Here is a 27,824-nt window from a genome sequence, read left to right on the forward strand (position 1 = left end):
GAGAACTTAGTTCCCTCCACCTCTCTGCCCTGAGCCTCTGAAGCTCAGGAGAGGCTGGAGGGTTACTGGACCCAGAGGCAACCTCACCTTCCCCTGACGGGGCTGAGAGTGGAGTACCTGCAGGCAATGGGTCCTCGATCACCTCCGGAGCCAGAGCAGATTCAGCTGGTGTCTGCTCCTGAGGATCCGGCACAGGTGAGGGCCCTTCGGGTTCAAACCCCAGCCCCGGCTCAGCTAGTCCTGGAGGCGGGTACTCCTGTGCAGGCTGGGATTCCTCAGGTTCAGCCTCTGAATCTGATTCCCAGGCCATCACATGCGCTGTCTGCATTATTTTGATAGTGATATTGCCTGCATTATTCTGATAGCAATATAGACGGAGAACAGTTCTGGTTTGGCCTCATGGCTGAAGGAAATCATCATCCACCACAGGGTAGGCCTAGAGATCGATGTTCAAATGTGAGTCATGCGACTTTGGGCAAGCTGCCATCTCAGCCTCAGTCAACCATGGCTTAGAGACGAATAAATGTGAAGGAACTGCCAAATTAGTCACTATTTTCTTCTTCTTTTTATAATTGAATTATGTTGCATACATAAACAATTCAAACAGATTAAGTAAATAAAAAAGAATCAAAAATTAATAAGGAAAAGTAAAATTATAATATAGAAGAAGAAAAAAGAAAGAAGTATGAAAGAGAAGAAAAGGAGAGAAAAAACGAAAAAAGAATGTGTGTGTGTGTATATATAAAACTGTGGGACGTGGGTGGCACTGTTGTCTAAACCACTGAGCCTTGGGCTTCCTGATCAGAAGGTCGGCGGTCTGAATCCCCGCGACGAGGTGAGCTCCCGTTGCTCTGTCCCAGCTCCTGCCAACCTAGCAATTCGAAAGCACGTCAAATTGCAAGTAGATAAATAGGTACCGCTCCGGCAGGAAGGTAAACGGCATTTCCATGCGCTGCTCTGGTGTCTGTGTTCCATTGCACCGTAAGCGGCTTAGTCATGCTGGCCACATGACCCGGAAAAACTGTCTGCGGAGCAGACAAACGGCGGCTCCCTCAGCCTGTAAAGCGAGATGAGCACCGCAACCCCAGAGTCATTCGCGACTGGACTTAACTGTCAGGGGTCCCTTTAGCTTTACCTTTATATATAACTAGGATAACAGTAAATCATTCATTGTTATACTAATATTTTACAGATTCTTAAATTAAAACACAGAGAACTACATACAAAGCTACCTACAAAACAACAAATAAAGACTTCCGCCAATACCACAACAGTTCATTATTCTTAGTAAAGATAAAGGTAAAGGTAAAGGGACCCCTGACCATTAGGTCCAGTCGTGGCCGACTCTGGGGTTGCGGGGCTCATCTCGCTTTATTGGCCGAGGGAGCCGGCATACAGCTTCCGGCTCATATGGCCAGCATGACTAAGCCGCTTCTGGCGAACCAGAGCAGCGCACAGAAACGTCGTTTACCTTCCCGCCGGAGCGGTACCTATTTATCTACTTGCACTTTGACGTGCTTTTGAACTGCTAGGTTGGCAGGAGCTGGGACCAAGCAACGGGAGCTCACCCTGTTGTGGGGATTCAAACTGTCGACCCTCTGATCAGCAAGTCCTAGGCTCTGTGGCTTAACCCATAGCGCCACCTGCATCCCTTTTAGTAAAGATACTTGCCTGTATTTCAATTGGTTCCTCATCTTGGTATCAGGACACTATTGCTTTTGCAGTGTTATTCTAGGCACAACTAGATATTAGGTGCTGAACCTTGATTCATCAGGTAGTTGTTTAAATGATCCCATTCTTTCTTAACTATTGTATTAGATTTGTGTCTTAATATATCTGTTAGCTTCACGAGTTCCAAGTACTCGGTCAGCTTGCATAACCATTCTTCTTTGGTGGGTATATGATTTTCTTTCCAATATTTAGCCACCAAGACCCTTGCCGCTGATGTCACATAAAGGAATAATCTTATTTTATCTTTAGGGATATTGTCATGATTCCCAAAAGTAATGCTTCCAGTTTTTTGCAGAATGTGATTTTCAGTAACTTTTTTATTTCATCGTAAGTCATGTCCCAGAATTTTTTTATCTCTGGGCACGACCAACACATGTGATAAAAAGTTCCCATTTGGTTTTTACCCCTCCAACAATTATTGTTGATTTATTTATTTATTTTAGTCAACTTAACTGGGGTTAGATACCACCTGTATTTCATTTTCATGAAATTTCCCCTTATTAAGTAGCAGGCCGTAAATTTTAAGTGTTTTGTCCAGAGCTCTTTCCATTTGTCCAGTTCAATCATATAACCTAGGTCTTGCTCCCATTTTCTCATAACTTCTTTAATTTCCTCATTCCTCAACTTCCAGTTTATCAACAGCTTATAAACTTTGGAAAGAGTCTTTTGGTTATTATATAGAATGTCTTCCTCCAAATTTGTTATTTTATTGTCAAAACCCTTCATTCTTTTGTCTTTCTCAAAAACGGCATTTAATTGATGAATTTCTAGCCAATTTAATCCCATGTTTTCTTCAAAATTCCTTAGCTTTGGATAGTTACTTATCTCTTCTACCAACTCCCTATAGGTTAACCAATCATTATTCATATTTTTCCTGTGAATTGCTGTTGATTCAATGGGAGAAGGCCACCAAGGATTTCTTGATAGCATTATCAGTTTATTACTCTCCCAAGCATCATATAAAGCCTTCCTCACAATGTGGTCTAGAAATCCTTTATGTGCTTTTACTTTGTCGTGATCTAGATACCCATGCCATCCAAACACATTGTTCCACCCTTCTAGATCCAGCACTTCAGTATTTTTTAAAGTTATCCAGTCTTTGATCCAGGTCCAACATGCCACTTCATAATATAATCAGAGGCCTGGGACTGCGAACTTAGTCACTATGTTCTAATTAAGGCGCTCGGGCCTGCTTCTTGGTGGAGGTAGAAAATCTTTGCCTAAGACTTATCCCGTCAAACTGAACTTTCCTTTAAACAAAGTATAATCTTTCTTGTGGTGATTACAAATGTGAGTACTTTATGTACGACGACTGAAATAATCGATCATTTGGATTATTCCACTAGCATTAGCAATACTCTGTTGCCTCAAAAGCTGGTAAACTCCGAGAGTACATTGGCCAACAACTGACTAAGAGTAAATCACTGTAAAACAATTAAACTTCTCTCATGGAATGTAACAGGGTGGACGAACAAGATCTAAGACAGTGATTTCTGTTCCTATCTACAAACACATTATATCATCTTTCTTCAAGAAACCTGGGCAAAAGAGGGCACTATGGTTGAATTACAGGGTTTTACAAGTTACACTCAACCAGCTCTTAAAAGGCCTAATGTGGGGCTGGTGGTGCTGGTGTCAACCTCTCTTAACGTATCAATTCAACAGTGTCCCTCGTTGACCACCCCTAATTTTTTAGTGTTGTCCCTTTCTGATAGTCTCCTGAGAAATACTTATTGCATCTGTGGAAGAAGCAAGGTACAGTATGGGCTCTCATGTGAGAGAGACTATAATTAGGGCTCTCCCTAATTATTGCATTGCCACACCATGCTGCTGGGCAAACTCGTAGAAGATAAAATTGCTGGTGGATCCTGAGGTTTAATGCTCACAGTTGTACTCTGCGTCCATCAGGGAACTGTAGCGCCGCACACGAGCTGAGACCAGGAATAGCCAGTAGTGGTAGAGGCCCAGTGTTGTCACAGAGGATACATATGTGAAATGCCAGGGAACCCAGAAATCTAAACTGACAGATTATTTCTTTCAGCAGGACTCAGGGACCACTCTGGACCCTCAGCCTTTCGCTGATGCCTCCTTGCCTCAAATTAAAGAGTTTAAGGAACCTCTTTTCAAAGGGTCACAACTCAGTGATGGGAAAAAACCTCACTACACTCCTGCCTTGTGTGAGCCAAAGCCCGCTAGAGACCTTCCCCTTGAAACCATAGACTGTGTACCCACCATACCTTTGGGGCTCATCCCCACTTCCCCTTGGGTCGTGTGACCAGCAAGCTCAGGAGTGTTAACAGATTTGCTCTTTGCTAGGCCCCCCAGCCTGGTTTGCAAAAGTCAGCCCAGGAATTCCTTGTCCGGCACAGTTGTGCAGCTTCTCCTTTCATTGATATCCCAATTAATCAAAATTCTACTGTTTTTGAATTTCTGGGGGGTTTTTTGAGGAGGAGTCTCCTGCAAATGTTTAACAGTATTTTTCCTGCACTGATTTTAATGCCTCTATTGTTGTGAACTGATGCATGATTATAAAGCAAGTAAAGCTTATTTTTACAGTTATATATATAACTGTAACACCCGAGGACACCAAAACCTGCATTCCTGTACCCGTGAAAATCTACGAAAGCAAATATATATATATATATATATTCTTTCTTGTAAACCACATATTTCTTCTTCCTCTTTATTTATTGAATTTATATTCCGCCCTATACCCAGAGGTCTCAGGGTGGTTCACAGAACAAAATCAAAACATAAATCTACAAAATACATAATCAAAATAAAAACAAAAGCAACCTCCCCTCAACACCTTTTAAAAGGGTATTGGATGTCACTCAGCCCAAGACCTAGTTAAAGATGAAGTTCTTGCCTGGCGCCTAAAGGTGTATAATGAAGGCGCCAGACAAACTTCCCTGGGGAGAGCATTACACAAACGGGGAGCAGTAATAATAATAATAATAATAATAATAATAATAATAATAATAAATTTTATTTATATCCCGCCCTCCCCAGCCAAAGCCGGGCTCGGGGCGGCTAACAACACTAAAATAGTGCAACATTATAAAACATTATAAAATTAACTAAAATCAAAATTGATGGCAACCATAAACTAAAGTTTTGTAAAGATTGCCAAAGGAGGGAGTCAGGCTGCACCCTGACCAAAGGCCTGGTGGAGCAGCTCTGTCTTGCAGGCCCTGCGGAAAGATGTCAAGTCCTGCAGGGCCCTTGTCTCTTGTGACAGAGCGTTCCACCAGGTTGGAGCCGCAGCCGAAAAAGCCCTGGCTCTAGTTGAGGCCAGCCTAACCTCTCTGTGGCCTGGGACCTTCAAGATGTTTTTATTTGAGGACCGTAAGTTCCTCTGTGGGGCATACCAGGAGAGGCGGTCCCGTAGGTATGAGGGTCCTAGGCCGTATAGGGCTTTGAAAGTTAAAACCAGTACTGAATTGGTGGCGCATGCCCTTCTGGCTTGCACTCTTTATAAAGACTTGAGGAATGAGATTATCATGCCAAGGGCTACATTGTAGAGGAAACCATCAATTTCGGGTGTGCAAAGACTTTATTAAATACTTCGGTATAATGATTTCATCAGCTATAGACCAAATTGTAAAATTAAATCTGAATCAAATCATATGAGATTTCTTTTGATATTGAAAGGTGGGGACCTCTAAACCTTTCCCTTTGGGGAAAGGTTAATGTCCTCAAAATGAATGTTGTTCCAAAGCTTTTATACATTCGTAGAGGATTACCAATACATATCCCCAAATTTTACTTCCAAAAAATAAATCAACTATTTAGATCGTGCCTGTGGGGTACAAAGCCACCAAAAATATCACTACATAAAATGCAACTTCCAACTAATGAAGGTGGCTTTGGTCTCCCAAATCTGGAACTATATCACCAGGCCTACCTGCTGAGTAAGACTAATGATTGGAGAGCTAGCAGGAATCCCAACTGGGCTACTCTCAAATATAGTTTCTTTGAACCTCTTGTAGGGTGGACTAAACTCTGCTCCAATTTTATGAAATATCCTATTATCCTGGAGACTATTAAAGCACCTATAAAAATTTGGATGAATATAAATAAAAATAAGGACGGCCCCTATCAGTGCGAGAAATTAACAATATGGGCCAACCCAAAATTAAAAATTGGAAATCAAGTAATAATTTGGCAAAATTGGATGCAAAAGGGTATTTTGACACTGAATCAATTAATTGATGAAAATTACAAATTTGTGGAATATAAGACTTTGCAAGTAAAGTATGGATTAACCAGTGAAACACAATGGCAATACAGCCAATTGAAACATATGTTGGAAAGGCAGTTTGGCCCTGACGCTTGGTTTTTAGCTGGGGCAATTAGAATAAGATCCACTATTTGACTATTGATTCAAAACCCTAAAATGAATTTTATATACAGTGGACGCTCGGGTTGTGAACGTGATCTGTGTGAGAAACACTTTCGCAACCCACAGTGCCCACAACCCGTCTGCGCATGTGCGGGTTGCGATACAGCGCTTCTGCGCATACGCAAAGCACGATTTAGCACATCTGCACATGCACAAGCGCCGAAATCCAGAAGTAATCCGTTCCGGTACTTCCGGGTTCAGCGCAGTGCACAACCCAAAACTGTGCAACCTGAAACACCTGTAACCCAAGGTATGACTGTAACTGACTTTTTATTTCTGTTCTTTGTATATTATATTGTTTTATTGCTATGGCCGATGGCTGACGCAAATAAAATTCATTCATTCATTCAGTGGGGAGCCACTGCAGAAAAGGCCTATTTTCATGTTGCCACTCTCCGGCCCTCTCGTGGAGGAGGCCTCAGAAGATGATATCAGGGTCCGGGTAGGTTCATATGGAAAGAGGCGGTCCTTGAGGTATTGCGGTCCTGAGCCGTTCTTGTAAACCACTTAAGAGGTTTACAAGCAGTATAAAAATTAAAATACAGTGGTGCCTCGCAAGACGAAAAGTATCCGTTCCGCGGGTCTTTTCGTCTTGCGGTTTTTTCGTCTTGCGAAGCAAGCCCATTGACGGAGTAGCGCTATTAGCACTATTGACATTTTAAGGGCTAAAAACGGCTTTTTAAGGGGTGGGGGATTAGCGGTTTTGCTGCTAAAATGCTTTTAGCAGCTTAGCGCTTCAGGAAAAGGGGTTTTGGAGTGGGGAAAAATTTCAATTTTTTTCGTCATTTTTCGTCTTGTGAAGCAAGCCCATAGGGAAATTCGTCTTGCGAAGCGCCTCTGCAAACGGAAAACCCTTTCGTCTTGCGGGTTTTCCATCTTGCGAGGCATTCGTCTTGCGGGGCACCACTGTACTGTAATAAAACAATAAAGACTACTGCTTTTCTTAGTATTTATAGATGTGTACTCAGTCATGTGCATCCTGACCTGGAGTCTGAAGAGGAACAACAAAGGCTCAGGTTTGGCACCTCGGGTAGCTAGGCCAGAATGCCTCAGTTGCTGGTGTCCAACTTCAGAAAGTGTAGATCTGAGAGCATTTCCTGACAAAGCAGGGGAAAATGGGAGACACATGGTATAACATAGTCGCTTGACCAGCTTGGCTTCTAAATTGTTCATATTTTCAAGGCAGCAACAGGAGAGGTGGAGAGAGAAAGAGTTCACTGTAATAAACAGTATTGTCTCCGAAGCAGAATGCTTATCCCTAGGAGCCAAGACTGACTCGGAAACATTTGGTTTAATTCTAGAGAGGCAAAAGGAGCATGCATTGTTTTGACAGCAAGGGATAAACAAGAGTATCCATTTCAGTTTAATATTCCAGACACTCAAGAAGGTATCAGTAACAGAACAACAAAAAGCCACAATCTATTCATGCTCATACAATCCAACTGGCTTCCAAAAGCAAAATTCATACTGCAATTCTGAAAATGGGAACATTTCATCGTTCACATAAATAAAACCACAGGGCCACAGGTACCTAAAGAACATCCAGTCTGACTCTCAGATTAAGAGGCTCGTTCCTAAGTGGCAAAGAGTCAGGATGTTAGCTGAATTTTGCTTTGGTCACCCTATTGGAATAACCAGCGCTCGACTTTAATTTATATATTACAGAGAGCATCAGCAGCTTTGAAAAAGTAGCAAAATTAGTAAAAATATTTAAACTAAATGTGGTTGCTACGTTAAGACATTGATTTAACAACAACAACAATTTCAAAACAAGGACAAACCCTTCTGTAATTGATGCCAATCATTAATAAAAATAGACCATACTTTATATTTTGCTTGTTTGAAGCATATCTGCACTGCTCTTCAGTCTCCTAAATCTATTCTAATTCTTTCATTGCAAAATTTGCCTTTTCAGTGTGATTTTCCTGCACCAGTTTTGCAACTTGCTAAACTATACCACTTGCTGGTTACTAAAATCTGGACAACTCTTCAAAATGTTTTTATCTTAATTCAAATTGTGGTTTACTTAATATGTCATTTAAATGTCATAACAAAGGGCTGTCGATAGAGAGGGAAATACAGAGAATTTCATAAACACTCAACTTACGAACGCATTAAGGTGCCTTAAACCAACTGAGACTCTGTTGGTTCATTTAGCCCAGGGTCAGCAAACTTTTTCAGCAGGGGGCCGGTTCACTGTCCCTCAGACCTTGTGGGGAGCTGGACTATATTTTGAAAAAGAAAGAAAGAACGAATTCCTATGCCCCACAAATAACCCAGAGATGCATTTTAAATAAAAGGACACACATTCTACTCATGTAAAAACACGCTGATTCCCGGACCGTTCGTGGGCCGGATTTAGAAGGTGATTGGACCGGATCTGGCCACCAGGCCTTAGTTTGCCTACCCATGATTTAGCCTGTATTAGCTGCTCTATTTGCCAGGGCTTTCCAAATCTGGGTTTCTCTTTATGCAGAGATGTCCTCTTCCATTGAGCTATAGACCCTCCTATGTTTTGGAAGTCATGTCGTATGTGGAGGACATCAGCTTTGTAATAGCCACCATTTTCTGCTTGCATTTTCTGTAGTATACTAACTGTAAAAAAAGGTAATAGGTAAAGGACCCGTGGACAGTTAAGTCCAGTCAAAGGCGACTATGGGGTTGCAGCGCTCATCTCACTTTCAGGCTGAGGGAGTCAGCATTTGCCCACAGACAGCTTTCCTGGTCATGTGGCCAGCAGGCCTAAACCGCTTAAACCGCCTGGAGAAGAGGAGGTTAAGGGGTGATATGATAGCCATGTTCAAATATATAAAAGGATGTCACATAGAGGAGGGAGAAAGGTTGTTTTCTGCTGCTCCAGAGAAGCGGACACGGAGCAATGGATACAAACTACAAGAAAGAAGATTCCACCTAAACATTAGGAAGAACTTCCTGACAGTAAGAGCTGTTCGACAGTGGAATTTGCTGCCAAGGAGTGTGGTGGAGTCTCCTTCTTTGGAGGTCTTTAAGCAGAGGCTTGACAACCATATGTCAGGAGTGCTCTGATGGTGTTTCCTGCTTGGCAGGGGGTTGGACTCGATGACCCTTGTGGTCTCTTCCAACTCTATGATTCTATGATTCTATGATTCTATGATTCTATGCTTCTGGCGCAACGGGACACCATGACGGAAACCAGAGCGCACGGAAACGCCATATACCTTCCCACTGCAGTGGTACCTATTTATCTCCTTGTACTGGTGTGCTTTCAAACTGCTAGGCTGGCAGGAGCTGGGACACAGCAACGGGAGCTCACTCTGTTGTGGGGATTCAAACCGTTGACTTTCTGATCAGCAAGTCCAAGAGGCCCAGTGGTTTACTGCATGCAGAGTTAAACGAATGCTGCTTTCAAATTTCAGGTTGCCTTGAAGTAATAATAGCTGACCAGAGTCTTGGGCTTAACAAAAGAAGACTAATAGCTTGGGCTGTTCTTGTGATGTGCATCCATGGACTGTATCTGCTGGGAGAGTCAGAGAGCAGTTCTGAACAGACACACACGGTTAAAGCTGAATTTGGGCTTTGCCAGCATTTTTGGGGTGCTGGCTGCCTTGGGTGTGGGAAACACTGGAGTGTTAAGCTGTCCCTCCACCTGTGCTCAGCCTGTAAATTTGTACATAAATTTAACATGCCATAAGCCTCCAGTGACCAGTAAAAAAACCAAAAACAGAACTCAGGTAAGCACTGAAACCTCTCACTGGTTGAGTCAATTTACTTGACCCTAGCCTTGGTGTATTCGGCATTGGCTTCTGAAGGAAGATCGCCTAGTAAACCAACCATAACAGTTACCCAAGAACGTCTAATCAAACTTTAAAATTCCACCCTGGACCTGGCTGTGCTTTTCAAAAAGCCGCAGCTCAAAACCACATTCAGCAATGTTTATTTTCTGGATGGGAAAGAGGCTACAAGGATGGAGCAGAAAGGAGAGGAGAATGGTACACTTTTTGTGGGTGCGTTCGTTCAATCATATTTGATTTGAAATAAACAACTATCTGACTTTTAGACGACATGTGAAGGCAACCCTGTTTAGGGAAGAGTTTTATGTTTTATGTTTGATCGTGTTTTTAATATTCTCTTGGGGACCCAGAGTGGCTGGGGAAATCCAGCCAGATGGGCAGGGTATATTATTATTATTATTATTATTATCATCATCATCATCATCATCATCATCATCATCATCATCATCATCAAAACACCAGGTCTAAATTCTAGAGTGGGGATTGCTAACCCTTTTAGGACCCTGAACACATATTTTTTGAGTGCCAGCCCTCTTTTGCTTCTCTCTTCCCTCTCTCAGATCAGAACCCCTCTCTCCGAAAGACAGAAAGAGTACATAGGCACACACTTCAGTTTTCCAAAGAAGCTGAGCAACATCTTCCGTTTCAAGGAGAGGCGGGGAAGGTAATTCCCCTGGGGAAGAGCGTGGACAATCTCAGAGGTTTTCCAGACAGCAGGGGAAGGCCTCAAGAGCACCATCACACCCACAATCAATATACTGGCAAGCCTTTGAGCCTGCCTTCACTCCAGTTCCCACCACCATTTAAAAAGGATCAAGCTCCGTTGGCCCGGAGATAGAAAGAAGACAAAGTCCCTACCAGAGAAGAATGGCAGATTAAGTTGATGGATGTCAGGGAACTGCCATCGGAGCCAGAAGGAGAGGGAGGGCTCCAGAGGGATTCCGGAGAGCATCCCAGGAGGGAGAGAAGCAACACATCTTCTGGGGAAGGAAATCAGCGTAGCACCAGTGGAGGAGGGGGGCAGATGGGGGAATCGGCGAGGTGGCTCCAAGACTCTTTGCCAGGTACCAGCGGGGAGAGCACGGGTCCTCCGGTGCCCACACCCTCCCTGCGCAGAAAGTTTCCGCGCAGGGAGAGTAGGCGGCGACTAGGCATCAAAGAACTTTTATGCTGGAAGAAGTTCAAGAAACGCCCCCTGACGGATTCTGCCAGCAACTGAGACAGCCACGGGTGAGTGGCTGTCCGGACAGGAAAGTTTCACTCAGGCAACTCAGCCAGGTGTTGGCACCGATTTACGCACGAGCAACCCCTAGAACCATTACAATGGATTATGCCGAAATGGCAAAAATGACTGGAAGAATCAGAAATCAGGAAAACCAAAATTTTAATAAGGAATGGGGGAAATTTATAACTTACCTTGAAGACCACTGTAAACGCTTAAAATTGTCAGTAGGATTGGAATAACACTTGTAGTTTAATGGTGAATTTTGGATATACAGTGGTACCTCTGGATGCAAACGGGATCCATTCCGGAGCCCCGTTCGCATCCAGAAGCAAACGCAACCTGCATCCGCGCATGCGCGGGTCGCGATTCGCTGCTTCTGTGCATGCGTGTGACATCATTTTGACCGTCTGCGTATGCATGAGCGGCACAAAGTGCGTTACTTCCGGGTCGCCGCAGCACGCAACGCAAAAATACTTATCCCAAAGCTACTTCAACCCGAGGTATGACTGGAATGGAGATATAAAAGATTATCATAAAAGATGCAGGAGGAAATGATTAACAATAGGACCCACAAAGGGGAGGAGGGAAGCCCAGGAGATTCTCTGGAATCTTGTTTTTATGTTGTATGTGTGATTGTAAAACTTTAATCTGAAAAACGAAATAAATAAATGTATAAAAAAATTAAAAAGAATCAAGCTCTGGGGTTGGCTAGGACCCCTGGCGAGAAACCCTGGATAACTGCTGCAGTCTAAGTAGACAATACTGGACCAGCTGGTATAAGGACTCTTGGTAAAGGTAAAGATAAAGGTCCAGTCGCGGACGACTCTGGGGTTGCACGCTCATCTCACTCTATAGGCCGAGGGAGCCAGTGTTTGTCCACAGACAGTTATTCCGGGTCATGTGGCCAGCATGGCCAAGCCGCTTCTGGCAAACCAGAGCAGCTCACAGAAACGCCGTTTACCTTCCTGCCGGAGCGGTACCTATTAATCTACTTGCACTTTGACGTGCTTTCGAACTGCTAGGTTGACAGGAGCAGGGACCGAGCAACGGGAGCTCACCCCGTCACAGGGATTCAAACCGCTGACCTTCTGATCGGCAAGCCCTAGGCACAGCGGTTTAGACCACAGCGCCACCCGCGTCCCTATAAGGACTCTTATGATAGATAAATAATAAAGACTTATAGCGTTAGGAGGCACAGAGCAACCCTGGCAGCTCCGACGAGTTACATACCATGTAAAGGGATAGCTGGTATGGCCTCTGACCCGAGGCTAGCATAGGTCCAAATATGCCTTTTTGCACACAACTGGAGCCTTCACGACACGCACACGAGCCTCTCTGACTTGCACCCTGATCTGCTCCAGCAGCCTGGAGTTGCTGAACTGCCGAGGCCACCGGTTTCAGGTCACATTAGGGAGTCGTTTTAGTAGCAGATGTAAAGATTCTCCCCTTTGAGTGGGTATCACACAAGGTCAGTCAGCAAATCCTGCTCTAAAAATAGATGCCAGTTTCAAAGTTGGCAAAGATTTCCTTTGCCGTCCCTGTCACACTCCGAAGATCCACGCTACCTACAGCTCCTGGATAAAGTCACAGGTAAGGCAAGATGAGAGAATGCTGGGCTCCCTTTTCGCCCTTTCCCTTAAAAAATTCTGGGAGAGGACAACCAGGCAAGGGGGGAAGCTGAACGTTTAGCTGCCTTTGCAAAGGAGCTGCTGGCTTCTTAAAACCATTTCAGGGAAGAGGCACAAGTAACATTAGAGATTCATTCATTTGGGGATACAGTGAGGTCATTCAGCATTCCAAAATATTATACAATGAGCTGCACTTCTTTCTTTCCTATTGGACGAAACTTTTTATCGTTTATGCTAAACGGAGATCTGTTTTGGGAGATTTAAAAATCTACTCTGGGGATCTTTTAGATGCTCTCCCCTCCCTTCTCCTCTGCTCCTCAGCTCTTTATTTTCTTTCAATTCCCCTTCCCTCACATCGAATTCTATTGCCCTGCTTCTACTATAGATGGCTTGTGTCTGTCATTCAGGAAATTTTAATGCCTTATGTCAGCCAACCCAGCTGAACTGGCTTCATGTTAACCACATGCGCTGGCAGTGAAGACCAAGTGCGAAAACGATTTTTAAAAAAGAAATTGCTGGCCTGGAGAATATACAAGCGAGTAGAGAAGAGATGCAGACAGAGGGTAAAGGAATAGTGACATAAAAGAGATTATACGCAAACTCATTTTAAACTACAACTGCACGAGACAAACACAGAAAAACCTCTTCACAATTTCCCCTTCCCCTAAAGAAACAACCACCAAAAACAATATCTGAGAAATTAGAATGATAAGGATTAAATTAACTTTCTTTGTTTTGTTTTAAGAAAGTTAGAGGGGATTCTTTTCAAAGAAGCTATTGCCATTAAATCCACCCAAAATCAATTCGGCAGGATTCTTAGCAGCATATTTTCAGACATCGATCTTCCATTCATTTTTAGTTGCTGTTGTTGTTTAAGTGGGAGATCTGAAGTAAAGTCATCCCTGCGCCATGAAAACTGCATTGTTTGCAAATATTGCATCTTTGATCAGATAAGCATATTGAAATCCAGGGCCTGCCTTCTCTCCTAATAAGTGACAGGTACATAGTGAGCCACGAGGCTCCTTTGGGTGGTTGCTAGGATTTGCAAAATATCATGTAACCAGAGTAGCACTTTAAGGTCTCCACAGCAGGAGTGCCATTTTGAGAGGGCAGTGGGGTTGTTGCACCTGCTCCTATTTCTCCTGCCATGCCTATGGTTCCGCTTTAATACAGAAATTGGGTAACTGATCTGTGTTGGCAAAATGTTGCTATAGTTATTAGGAGCTAGAAACAAAAAGTAAATAAATACTCCGAAAATGCATTGCTTCAGCATTATCCATTTAAAACTCAAATATATCCAAAAGATGACCCTTGGATCTTAACCCATTCATCATAACTTGCAAGCGTCCCAGAAAAAAACAGGACAGGACATCCAGTTTTCTTATGCAAGAGCATGGTGGCCATTGGGGGTACTGTGAACTCATGTGATTTCACACCAAAATCTCACCCCCCAAAATCCGCTTTTTGGGGGGAGATGCAATTACGCAACCCTGTGCATTGCTCCAAAATGCACAAGCACATTGCCCCCCCCAAAAAAGCACGTATTTTTGACTCCATCATCTCACACAGATCACAGACGCACATCCCAGTTTGGGGATTTCAAGAGGTTGGAGGGTATGCATTCAAACACACAGTCTCTCTCCATAGCCTACCGATACCTGATCTGCTGTGCTAAGCATGGGCAGCCTGATCCACAGAATTCTTTTGGCACAGACAGATCCTATGGCAGTGCTTAGTCCTGCCTCAACAGAAGGGTCAGCAGCTAACATGCATTCTGATCTGTACTTGGCGCACAGAAGCAGACACAACAGACCCCTGTGTTGGTTCTTCGCTTCTACCTTGTGCTAGTAGTGTAGGACCAGTGCAAAGAGCTAGACTTTTATGAGTCAATGCTGCTGAAGAAAAAGAGGTGTGAAGTTAGCTTTACAGGTACTTAGGGAATCAAAGAATTGTAGAGTTGGAAAGGACCCCAAGTCCAGCCCCCTACAATGCAGGAATATGCAGCTGTCCCATACAGGGACTGAACCTGCAACTTTGGCATCATCGGCATCACACTCTAACCAACAGAGCTATCCAAGCTGATGATCTTGTGGAGCAAGTTCAGAGTAAACCATCCCTCCTGGTGCTTTACACCAGCCTCCCCAAGCCTGGTGACTTCCAGTTGCTGTTGGACTAGACTCCACCTTCTTCCTAACCATGGACCATGCTAGCTGGAGACTGGTGATAGCTGGAAACCTAACAACTCCTGGTAGATACCAGGCTGCAGTAGGTTGCTTTTACAAAATCCATCCTGCCAATGCATTTTGTAACAATAGCCATCTTTCCGCCTGGAAAGTCAAGGGTGCGATGAAACAGGAGGTTTGGCATAAGAGAGCAGGTGGCATAAGATTCTGTCTGAACCCGACTAAACGTGGCCATTGTGGCATCGCTCTGGCACCCTCAGAAGCCTGCTGTGACAACTCTGCAAGGTGCTTTAGGGACAAAATCCCTCAATGCCACAGCTAGAGCAAGTCCAGTGGTGGTGTTTAGAGCATGGTTTATTCAATCTATACTGGATCAGTTTAGATTATTGCAACCTGGGGGTGCGGAGGGCAAGCTGCTTGAAGTATAGCTGGCCACCTGGCTCCTTGACCCATGTCCATTTTGGCTTCTTAGAGATAGCCATAGGGGGCTGACTGGACGGGTCCAGGAAGTGATTAAGGCTTTGTTGGAGAAGGGGAAGATGCAATCTGCCTTGATGGAGGTGGTTGAACAACTACCAAGAGTCAAATATCCCCTTTGGGGGGCAAAGTGGTGGTGGTTCAACTTCAGGCATGCTTGGAAGAAGCGGATGACTTGGATCCATTCCAGTCTGGCTTCACGCCTGGTCATGGCACTGAAAATGCACCCCTCACCTTGGTTGATTGCTTTGACCAGGAGAGAGATGGAGCAACACGGCAGAGTTTGTTCTCCTCCCTCTTTCAGCTGCTTTCCATATTGCTAACTACAATATCCTTCTAGAGCGGCCCAGGGAGGTGGTGGTTGGGGGCACTGTGCTTCAGTGGTGGATGTGGGTGGCGCTGTGGTCTAGACCTCTGAGTCTCTTGGGCTGGCCAATCAGAAAGTTGGTGGTTCGAATCCCCGCGACGGGGTGAGCTCCCGTTGCTCTGTCCCAGCTCCTGCCAACCTAGCAGTTCAAAAGCATGCCAGTGCAAGTAGATAAACCGCTGCGGTGGGAAGGTAAACTGCGTTTCCGTGTGCTCTGGTTTCCATCACAGTGTTCCATTGCACCAAAAGTGGTTTAGTCATTCTGACCACATAACCCAGAAAGCTGTCTGTGGACAAATGTCAGCTCCCTTGGCCTGAAAGTGAGATGAGCACCGCAACCCCATGCTTGCCTTTGACTGGACTTAACCGTCCAGGGGTCCTTTACCTTTTACTTTGATTCAGTGGTTCTGTTCTTACCTCCTGGGATGTTTCCAGAATGTGGTCGTGGGAGCCTGCTGTCCAATGCCATGGGAGTTGCCCTGTGATGCCCCACAGAGTTCCATTTTGTCCCCTGTGCTATTTAACATCTAAATGAAGCCTCTGGGCATTGTTATCAGGAGATTTGGAAGTGCCATCAGTTTGAAGATGACACCTAGCTCTATCTCTCAATCTTCACCTGAATCAGGAGAGGCAGTTGATAACAACAACAACAATTTATTATTTATACCCTGCGCATCTGACCGGGCCTCCCGGACAAAATATTAAAATAAGAAATGCATCAAACATTAAACGCTTCCCTAAACAGGGCTGCCTTCAGATGTCTTCTAAAAGTCTGATAGTTGTTCTCTTTGACATCTGGTGGGAGGGCATTCCACAGGGCGGGTGCCACTACTGAGAAGGCCCTCTGCCTGGTTCCCTGTAACTTGGCTTCTCGCAGTGAGGGAACTGCCAGAAGGCCCTCAACGCTGGACCTCAGTGTCCGGGTAGAACAATGGGGGTGGAGGCGCTCCTTCAGATATACTGGTCTGAGGCCGTTGAGGTGTTAGACCATTGCTTGGAGGTGATGGGCTGGGCATGGGCCAGTAAGCGGAATCCTTAAAGACCACCTTCATCCCTACAGACCCTCTCAGGTGCTGAAATCAGCAGAGCAGGCCTTGTTTATTCCACTACGCTCAGAAGATTGTGGGGTGGTGGCTTGGGAGAGGGCATTTTCTGTGGCATCCCCTAAGTTGTGGCTCTCCGTCCCCACAGGGGTGCACCTGACATCTTCATTAGACAGCTTTCGGGGAATGTTGAAGACGCACCTCTTTTCCCAGGCCCTTGACCCTTGAGATGTGCATTTTTAAGACCCACCTTATTTCTGTGATTGTAAGTTGTTTTGAACTGTTTTTCATACTGTGTTTTAATTGTTCTAACCCACCCTGGTATCTTAGGGTGAAGGGTGGGTAATTAATACAACAGCAACTTCCTAGCAAACAGATCAGGATGAATGCCCAATTAACAGGCTGCCTTGAAGCAATGTATTTGTAAATAAGTTTATAGGAAGCATGATGACTTCTAAAAACAGACAGCAAATCCCCGGAAAATAGCACCCTCCCCAACAGAATACCCCCAGTTTCAACTATCTCTAGAAATAAACCCTCGGCTCTCACTCTCTCTAAGACTGCTGGGTTTTGTCTCCTGATGGGTCTCTCTCTAATAACTTGAGAAATTCTGGGCCATCAGGAGACCATCACTGGTCATTAGCTTGTATTGCGGCTCATCCACACTTCTGCTTGTACCATTGCTTTTCCTTGGACAAACCCGCTCTTTACTGCTGAATCAGAGCAAACATCAGCAGGGTTTTCTGCAGATTGATGCTTGCTATGATTAAGCAGTAAAGAGCAGCTTTTCCCAGGGAAAGTGGCAGGGAAAATGCTAGAAAGTGCCTTGAAAGCACAGAAAAAGTGGAAAACTGCTCAGACCCGTGCTTTCCAGGCATGGGACAAGCAAAGTGTGGACGAGTCCTTGATGAACATCAACCATCTTCCTGGAAAACAAGGCTATCAATCCACAAATGACCAGACGGCACCTACACCAATGCACTCCACATTTAATGCAAATTGGCTGGTGTGTGATCTGGGCTTTGTCCACTTGGATTATGATGGTGGAAGGTGGTCAGGCTTTTTTTGCCCTGAGTCAGAGAAGGAAAAAGATCATCTTCCCATGCCTTCTGAATTGACTCAAGACCACCAAGCACTGAAAGCAGACAGCAACAGGGAACAAGGAGTACTATAACTGTGCACCTGCAGAACAGCTAACCCTAGATCATGGCCCTCCAGTTGTTGTTTGACTTCAACTCCCATCAGTCCAAGCCAGCATAGTTAAAATCCGAGATAGAAGCTGTAGTCCTGCAACAGCTGGAGAGATGCTCGTTCCCCATCCCTGCTCTAGATAGTCAAAGTTACATGGAAATGAAATCTGTCCTAATAGTTACCTTGCAAAGGCATTCAATATTCCCATGCAATTTCTGCAAACCAGCCAGCCAGCCAATGGATAACCAAGTATCATGGAATTTGGTTTCCAAGGTATGAAAAACCTACCCCAGGAGACCACCAGCCAAACTATGAATTTATTTAACTTTAATTTGTCCATTAAATTTGTTTAAATTTTGTTTAAATCATCCTTTATCACACCTCTGTTTGACAGTTATTTTTCTGAACTCCTCAAAAGCAGTGGCTTAGGTGCTGGCCTCTCTCAAATATCAGTGAAGACTGAGACAGATATTTTTGCATGTATTCAGTTTCCACATCTTCCTTTAGTATTTCTTCCATACCTTATTCTTCAAAAAGTCCCACTCTCTTATTTGCTGGTGTGGCGTTCGTACGGAGCCCCCGGTTGTACACCACTAATCCGCTGCCACCAACCAGGTCTTCCCCGGTAAATCACTTAGTCTCAGTCACATTAACAAAGAACATTGTAGTTTACTGCAGACACAAACAAACTTTAACCACATTCCAGACATTACTCTTTACCTTCTTAGTCTTATTTTATTCTGTCTCTCTTCTACCCCCCCTCACACAAGAACCCACTAACTGTCTCTCTATTTCCAACTGCCTGCCAACTGCTTTTCCAACTGCCTTTCCCAAACAACCAACCCACTAAAACCAACCAACTAACCACACCCAAACCTCGGGCTAAGTCCTTTTATAAACAGGTGGGCTCCGCCTCCGGCTTTCCTATTGGTCTACATTTTAACCCTTTCTCTGTCCCCTGTACAGACATTTTCAAATGAATGGGCAAACGCCACAGCTGGTTTCCTGCCTTTTTAATGTCCAGTGGTACCTCTGGTTACATACTTAATTCATTCCGGAGGTCCGTTCTTAATCTGAAACTGTTCTTAACCTGAAGCACCACTTTAGCTAAGGGGGTCTTCCGCTGCCTCCTTTAGCTGCTTCTCTGATTTTTTTTAATGTCTGTAAATCACCATCAGAACTTGGTTTAGGGGAGTATTACTATTTTCCTGTTTCGGCCTGATTCTTCTACACATAATGATTCTACAGCTAAATCTGTTTCTTGTACAAGTTCTGATTTATGGCCCTCTGTGCCTTCTTTGACATATATATCAATGCAACTCCCAACCCAATACAACATTACTCTCCCCTTTTCATAGATTTTAAATCTAGAGATAAGCATCTTTTTGTTCTGCTAGTGTTCTCTGATAAGCCCGGAGAAGCCTTATTTTTTCCTGTAAGCAAATGTCAGACACTCTGCTTCCCCCAACTTGGCTCAATCTTCTAGCATTAGCATAGAAACACATACATTGTGTGATCCTTCTTGAAATGTTTTCATTGTGCGTCATTTTCCCAGTGACACTGCAGCCTATTTTATTGTCTGCCATTAGTTTCCATGTGCTCACTGTCAACTTCTATCCTCTCTTCATTGATTTATTGCCTGTCTGTAAATATACCACTTTCCTGCCAAGGCACTCAAAGCAATTAGGGCCCTAATGGCAGCTCAGAATGTTTTAGATCATCTTCCCCCAGCGGATGAGTCATCTTGAACGGGATGCCATTCGGCTTTTCTCTGGAAGTCAGCTGAAAAGCTGCTCCATAATTGTAATACGATTATAATTATCATATTATCATCACACCAGAAATCTGGTTCCATTACAGGAGTCAAGGGCACAACATTACCAGGAAGTTGGTGAGGGGACAGATGATGGACAAGCCTGGCTTTCACCAGCTAACAGGCTTTCTTACTTGTTGTTGTTTAGTCGTTTAGTCATGTCCGACTCTTCGTGACCCCATGGACCAGAGCACGCCAGGCACTCCTGTCTTCCACTGCCTCCCGCAGTTTGGTCAAACCCATGCCGGTACCCTCGAAAACACTATCCAACCATCTCGTCCTCTGTCGTCCCCTTCTACTTGTGCCCTCCATCTTTCCCAACATCAGGGTCTTTTCCAGGGAGTCTTCTCTTCTCACGAGGTGGCCAAAGTATTGGAGCCTCCGCTTCAGGATCTGCCCTACCAGTGAGCACTCAGGGCTGATTTCCTTCAGAATGGATAGGTTTGATCTTCTTGCAGTCCATGGGACTCTCAAGAGTCTCCTCCAGCACCATAATTCAAAAGCATCAATTCTGACAAAGCCCTTAAAAATCTAGCCATTGCTTCTAAATTGGAGTTTTGAAACCTCAACACAACACTCACAGCCCCTGCTTGCCTGTGGGGAAACCCTGTTTGTTGAGTCCTACCTATTGGCAGACACAGCCAAAATTCCATGTTTGTAGATGCGCATTATTGTGAGGGGAGAAGGTTCGCCATACAAGTCCAGCCACCAAGAGCTTGTCTGACATTGTTTGGGTCCATAAAGAAAGGTAAGTGGGAGTATTAACTTTACCTCATCATCAGCCTTGCTGTAGGCCATATTATTGTGTTTGCTGTGGAAATGACCAGTTTAACTGCCTCACGATGAGCATTCTAAGCCATAAGCCACCCACCAGTTAGACTCTCTTGGAGGAAGCCATATTTTACATATGGAGATTGACTAACATCTAGTCCAGGAGAAAGGGGGAACAGGTACAATCCTAGACAGCTTTTGGAATGAGCACTTTCTCCTCTCCCCCACCTCAATTAAAGTGTCACCCTGGACAGGGGCGAGAGCAAATAATGGGGCTGGGATCAGATTTCTTTTTAAGCACTTCACAAAGTTTGGCAAATACAACCCCCAATTACTCCATGGTATGTGTGGTGCTTTTTTTATTAAAAGGTTTCAAATAGAGCCAGGTACCTCAAACCTTCAGAAACACAAAAAGGATTTGGATGTTAGGTCCTCATTTTGACTAACCTTTCTCACAATACCACTGCTTCGGCTTTTTCATTCGAGAGATGAGAGGTTGAGTTGGCCAATATTTTAAATTTTTCATTATAAGCTCCTCCAGAGTCAAAGCAGAAACATATGTTCTGCCTGAGGGCAGAGTGAAGCTGAGATGCCTCTCATCCGTAATCTCCAGTTTAAATTACCCCCTCTGCGCTGCAAAGAAAAAGGAAAAAGTGCCACCCAGAGAGGTGCTTTTCATCAGTCAAAAATTGTCATATAAATAGCCTTATCCCCCCCCCTTTAAAAAAAACAGTCCTAATAGGCTTGTTGTAAGGTACAACAGGTGGGATGTGGGTGGCACTGTGGGTTAAACCACAGAACCTAGGACTTGCCGATCAGAAGGTTGGCGGTTCGAATCCCTGCGACGGGGTGAGCTCCCGTTGCTCAGTCCCTGCTCCTGCCAACCTAGCAGTTCAAAAGCACGTCAAAGTGCAAGTAGATAAATAGGTACCGCTCCAGAGGGGAAGGTAAACGGCGTTTCCATGCGCTGCTCTGGTTCGCCAGAAGCGGCTTAGTCATGCTAGCCACATGTACGCCGGATCCCTCGGCCAATAAAGCGAGATGAGCGCTGCAACCCCAGAGTCGGTCACGACTGGACCTAATGGTCAGGGGTCCCTTTACCTTTACCTAAGGTACAACAATGCCAATATAATCTCTAGGGAGAACTGTGTTCACTTGGGTCTCTTAACAGAAACCTCACCTTCTGCTTGGTGTTGCAGGTTTTTGGATTTTATTTCCACCGTCATCCATCAAGCTCTTCAATGGCCCTGAAATCTGGGAAGATCAGTGCTTACGCAGCCGTCAAAGTAGACCCCAACGGGGACTACTGCACCCCTGGAGCGTTTGACCTGGAGAGGCTCTTCTGGAAAGGCAGCCCAAAGTACACCCACGTCAACGAAGTCTGGCCCAACCTCTACATAGGAGATGAGTAAGTTATGCCAAGACACATGGCCTCCAGTAGTCATGGAGATCATTAGGCCTGTAATGACTGGATCACAGTGGAAATGTGGCTCTGACATCATCCTCTCTGGGCTATGCTGTGCAAATGCAAGTGCAGATTCTGTGTAGGATAATTGAAATGTATTTCTGGGGCAGGAGGTAAATAAAGGGGTTTAGAGGTTTGGTAGGTGGCCTTAAAATCAGAGAATTTAATAAATAATAATAATAATAATAATAATAATAATTTTATTTATACCCCGCCCTTCCCGGTTCGAAAGCCGGGTTCAGGGTGGCTAACAACAAAGTTAAAACACTTTAAAACACTTAATTATAAAAGCAGCATAAAATACAGTATAAAAACATGACTAACAATAAAATTCAAAAATCAATTAGATAATCCCCAGGGCTAGCTGGCTGAAATTGGTCCTCCTTGGGCCAGCGAGGAGGCCAGGGGAGAATTAGCTGCGGGGTCTCAGAGCGAGTGATCTTCATAAAAGGGGGGGGGGGAGGGAAGAGAAGGAAAATAAAAGATCAGGCTGAATTCAAATTAAAAGCCAGGTGGAATAGCTCTTTCTTACAGGCCTGACAAAAGGTTAAATCCTGAAGGGCCCTAGTCTCAAGGGACAGAGCATTCCACCAGGTCAGAGCCATCACTGAAAAGGCCCTGGCCCTGGTGGAGGATAGTCTGATTTCCTTAGGGCCCGGGATATCTAAGCTGTGGTTATTCATGGACCTTAAGGTCCTCTGTTGGCATACCAGGAGAGGCGGTCCCGTAAATACGAGGGTCCTAATTTGTCCCTTCTTCACAATTCTAACCACTCCCTGCCTGTTTTATGTCAGCATTTGCTTGAAATTTGTACACATACTGATTCCCTGCAGAGATGTGTATGGAGAAAAAGCAGCTTGGGCGAGAGATGATTTTGAGTGAGAGAGCATTGGTGGGAAAGACACCCCGGAGTCTTCCCTCCCCACATCCGCAATGCTGTCTCTCTGCTCCAAATCAAAGCCTCCCCAAAGCTGCTTTACATTAAAAAGAGGAGAAGAAACCCACCAAAAACTTGCATGCGTTTTGGTGCAACATCTAATTTGCTCTTCATTCCTTTTGTAATAGAATGCTGTTGTAGACACTGCCCAGAAGGAATGAAACTTTTACAAGCGCTTTCAGACATGTAATAAACAAAGCTTCGAGTTTCATGGGATGCTACCCTTTCCAAAGTCTTTTACTGGGGAGCTGCAAGAATGTAATGCCAGGAATTGGACACTTTTGTGAAAAAGCAGAAATTTAAAAATAAGTGGTGCAGGGCTCCTTTTCGGAACCGATACTCATATTGAACTTGTACAGAAATGTTTAAAAACTGCTTTATATGTAAAAGTGGGTGTCCTATGATGCAAAACTTTTTTAAAAATGTATTTTTAAAAGAACACATGGATTTCACTACGTGGCACCTTAATTAAAGCCCAGAGCCAGAAAGCATCAATTCAGACACAATATATGTATCAAACTTCTTTTTGGGGGGTGGGGTGGGACGGAGATAGTTCTATTAGGAACCCCTAAGGAAGTCCAAGAATGGGATTACCAGGAGGCTATTGTGGCTGTTACCTAATCTAGTGGTTTTCATGGGAAAGTACTTTTGCAGCTACAGTTGATACAAAAAGGACTTCTCTCCCTGGCACTGCCTTTAAACAGCAAGAGTGTGCAAACAGAAAGTCTGCTATTTCAGACCCTCCAAGTGTCCCTATTTTCCAGGGACAGTCCAGGATTTACAGAAGCCATCCCAGTTTCTGATTTGATCCCAGAATGTCCCAGTTTTCCTTAATTTTAAGTTCCTGCAGGATCTGGGTCCTAGCAGGCAATCACCTTCTTGTGCCCTTATTAATCTGTTTCAGTTAAATAAACGTTTGCCCATCTGCCTAACTCACTGTGATGCTTTGTCAGCTGGGGCTGGGGCACTTTGCCTGACAGGGCTCCCTCTAACTTTTGGAGTGAGTGCCCTCACTAGCTAGGGCAGGCATCCCTGAACAGGCAATTTCATGGTCCAACCACTTGACGGGAACAGCCTCCACTGAAAAGCGTAAGCCATCCCATCCAATACAAAAAGGATGTACACGTTACATTCAATGTGTGTACCATCCGGGTACCTGCATACGCCATAGCTGAGCTGTGAAAAGCATTGAGTGGGCACTCTTTTCACACAAACAGCTGTAGAAATAGATCATGCTTGTGTTCAGCGTACCATTGAGGTGGGGAAGAGACGAAAGTGATGAATCATAGAATCAAGAGAGCTCTGGTGTTGTTCCAACAACAGCCGCCCTTCGGCTCAGCCTTCGAAAGGAGCAGAAGAAGAGTTTGGATTTGATATCCCGCTTTATCACTCCCCTTCAGGAGTCTCAAAGCGGCTAACATTCTCCTTTCCCTTCCTCCCCCATAACAAACACTCTGTGAGGTGAGTGGGGCTGAGAGACTTCAGAGAAGCCCAGTCACCCAGCAGTTGCATGTGGAGGAGCGGAGACACGAACCCGGTTCCCCAGATTACAAGACTACCACTCTTAACCACACTGGCTCTCTGGCAGCACAGAATAATAGAATCAAGGAGCTGTAGAGTTCACGCAGCTACCAGCATGAGTTTGACCAAACTGCGGGAGGCAGTGTAAGACAGGTGTGCCTGGCGTGTTCTGATCCATGGGGTCACGAAGGGTCGGACACGACTAAACGACTAAACAACAAAAGAGCTGCAAGGCACCACGAGGGTCATCTAGTGCAACCCCCTGCAATGCTGGAATCTTTTGCCCAACGTTGGTCTCAAAGTCATGAAGGAGTGTCTCTACCCCCATCGTCCAGCCCGGACACTGAGGTCCAGCTCTGAGGGCCTTCTGGCGGTTCCCTCACTGCGAGAAGTGAGGTTACAGGGAACCAGGCAGAGGGCCTTCTTGGTAGTGGCATCCACTCACTATCTGGCTTTTAGTAAACATCTGAAGGCAACCCTGTTTAGAGAAGTTTTTAATGTTTGATGTTTTATTGAGTTTTTAATATTATGTCGGGAGCCACCCAGAGTGGCTGGGGAAACCCAGCCAGATGGGAAGGGTATAAATAAATTATATTATTATTAATATATTATTACTACTATACTTTGAGATTCTCATGCCATGCCAACTGAACTATGCCGTAACCGCAGTGCCCTTGCCTAACAGCTTTTGATTGCTTTGACCTAGGAAAACAGCCCTTGATCGCTACAGCCTTGAGAAAGCCGGCTTCACCCACATCCTCAACGCAGCCCATGGCCGGTGGAACGTAGATACGGGACCAGAATACTACAGGGACATGGACATTGAGTACCACGGAGTAGAGGCAGATGATCTGCCCACCTTCAATCTTAGCCAGTTCTTTTACTCTGCTGCTGAATTCATTGATAGAGCACTCCAGAATGAAACAAGTAAGGAAAATGGGCTTCCGTCTGGGAGTTATCTGCAATGGCCTAACTGGCATGGTGTGTGAGCCTGCCAAACCTAAGACCATGACCAGGAATGGGTGTTTTCTCTAACCCTGTGATCCTGTGTCCGTATGGGTGGGAGCTACTACAGATGCTGCATCCCCATCTGCCCCCATTTAAATCACACCCATTCAGCACCACTCCTTCCCATGTGCAGCGATGCTTTTTTAAAGAAAAAATGGACACATAAACTAGAACAAGCAATCAAAGAACCTCCGAGTATACGCAGAACGCAGAGCATAAACAGTCTGCTCCCAAACACTGAGAGTTCCTTCTGAAGCAGGCAACAAATCTCCCACTTTGAGCACCTCTTGTTTAAAAGCTAACCATTTGAGTCAGCTGCCTTAATGCAGGAGCTGAAAATAGCATAAGCTCATGGCAAGCGCTCCAATCCTGCCAGAATGCTTTGCCCCTTTCATGGGCAGTGGTGGAAGCGACGGTGGTCAAGGGACAGAACTGTTTCACCTATTGGAGCTCCTCACCACATGTAGACATGGCGAACTGGATGCATGCATTTGTCACATGTTACAGTGTGCCCAAAAGGGATGCGGGTGGCGCTGTGGGTTAAACCAGAGAGCCTAGGACTTGCCGATCAGAAGGTTCGCGGTTCGAATCCCCGCGACGGGGTGAGCTCCCATTGCTGGGTCCCTGCTTCTGCCAACCTAGTAGTTCGAAAGCACGCCAGTGCAAGTAGATAAATAGGTACCGCTCCTGCGGGAAGGTAAACGGCATTTCCGTGCGCTGCTCTGGTTCACCAGAAGCAGCTTAGTCATGCTGGCCACATGACCCGGAAGCTGTACGCTGGCTCCCTCGGCCAATAAAGCGAGATGAGCGTCGCAACCCCAGAGTCCGCCACGACTGGACCTAATGGTCAGGGGTCCCTTTACCTTTACAGTGTGCTCCTTTAAGAGATTCTAGTTCTCCCAAAAATGAATGGAGTCTGGGACAGTCTCCATAAGCCCAGATCCACTTTGAAACCTTGCAAGCGCCAGTTGCTCACTAGGTGCTGTCTGTGGTGCTGCAACAGCCAACCTGCCTTTCTCTGAGGGCTCCTCCACAGGACCAGAATAAGACAAGAGTAGTTTGAAATCCATGTACCTGAGACAGTCCTTGACTCTGGGTGGGCTTTTCAAAATCAATCAATCAATCATCCCTACCACACATTCATGATCCGGGGTGGGGTGGGGGTGTCCTCCTTTAGTTGCAGTGCTTATGAGCCTGGCAGAGTGCTTAAAGGGTTAAGACTGGGGGTAAGGTCTGGAGACCAGATCCTCTCTAGTCAAACTGCAAAATAAAGAGAACAGTGCCATACCAGAATAATTCATGTCATAAATCACAAGCCAATCTAAACACGAGAAATCCATACCCACCACTCACATATGACCCCATGTAAGTATAAAAGTAAAGGTAAAGGACCCCTGGACGGTTAAGCCCAGCCAAAGGCGACTATGGGGTTGCAGTGCTCATCTCGCTTTCAGGCCGAGGGAGCAGGCGTTTGTCCACAAGACAGCTTTCTAGGTCATGTGGCCAGCATGACTAAACCGCTTCTAGCACAACGGAACACCAGAGCGCACGGAAATGCCGTTTACCTTCCCGCCACAACAGTACCTATTTATCTGCTTGCACAGGCGTGCTTTTAAACTGCTAGGTTGGCAGGAGCTAGGACAGAGCAACTGGAGCTCACTCTGTTGCGCGAATTCGAACCGCCGACCATCCGATCAGCAAGCCCATGAGGCTCAGTGGTTTAGACCACAGCGCCACCCGCTCCCCTGCATTTGCCCAACACCAATGACAAATGGAGAAGTGCCAGTGGCAAAGAATCTGAATGGTCTCTCTCTTTTTCTTCACTTCCACAGGCAAGATTCTGGTCCACTGTGCCATGGGTCGGAGCCGCTCAGCTGCCTTGGTCTTGGCGTATCTGATGATTTACAAGAACATGACTGTGGTTGATGCCATTGATCAAGTGCTCAAGCACCGGTGCATTCTCCCAAACCGTGGCTTCCTGAAACAGCTCAGAGAACTGGACATAAAGCTGGCCCTGGAGAGGAGCAAAGCCACAAACGGGATGGAGTGTAACCAAGAGGCCAGCACAGAGACGGAGATCTAACATTCCCTATTTTCTAGAAAAGAATGAGCTTTAAAAAGAAATGGGAAACTTGAAAACAATTAGGCAAAGGGTGTCATTTGTTACCAAGTAAAGCTGGGGGAGTAGGGGCGGGGAAGAGACTCAGGAGCACTTCAAATGCCTTAAGCGTATTTTCAGCTGGAAAATGCACTAACATGGTAGGAGGTCTTCAAAGAAACTTGAAATAC

General features: G+C 45.1%; 1 protein-coding gene across 5 annotated transcripts; it reads left to right on the forward strand.

Moving 5' to 3' along the window:
• Positions 1–12,592: 12,592 nt before the first annotated feature.
• On the forward strand, positions 12,593–27,677 carry DUSP29 (dual specificity phosphatase 29). Of its 5 annotated transcripts, XM_083440588.1 has the most exons (5): positions 12,593–12,721; positions 16,978–17,094; positions 21,804–22,012; positions 25,234–25,454; positions 27,368–27,677. In XM_083440588.1, the coding sequence occupies exons 2-5, from the start codon at positions 17,059–17,061 to the stop codon at positions 27,616–27,618; spliced, it is 717 nt and encodes a 238-aa protein (XP_083296714.1). In that variant the 5' UTR covers positions 12,593–12,721; positions 16,978–17,058; the 3' UTR covers positions 27,619–27,677. The 5 variants fall into 5 exon arrangements, with proteins under 5 accessions (XP_083296714.1, XP_083296716.1, XP_083296715.1 ...); XM_083440590.1 differs by lacking the exon at positions 16,978–17,094 and having other exon boundaries at positions 12,644–12,721; XM_083440589.1 differs by lacking the exons at positions 12,593–12,721; positions 16,978–17,094 and adding an exon at positions 19,886–20,581.
• The last annotated feature ends 147 nt before the right edge of the window (positions 27,678–27,824 follow it).

The sequence above is a fragment of the Podarcis tiliguerta genome, assembly GCF_965153285.1.
Source record: "Podarcis tiliguerta genome assembly, chromosome: 5".
In the NCBI taxonomy this organism is placed as follows: domain Eukaryota; kingdom Metazoa; phylum Chordata; class Lepidosauria; order Squamata; family Lacertidae; genus Podarcis; species Podarcis tiliguerta.

Bases quoted from the DNA above. Each gene is read 5' to 3' on its own strand.
- DUSP29 (XM_083440587.1), top strand. From the start codon at position 20,874: ATGGGGCTGGGATCAGATTTCTTTTTAAGCACTTCACAAAGTTTGGCA. The intron at 20,946-21,803 runs GTATGTGTGGTG...TTGGTGTTGCAG, and splicing joins CAACCCCCAATTACTCCATG to GTTTTTGGATTTTATTTCCA. The intron at 25,455-27,367 runs GTAAGGAAAATG...TCACTTCCACAG, and splicing joins AGCACTCCAGAATGAAACAA to GCAAGATTCTGGTCCACTGT.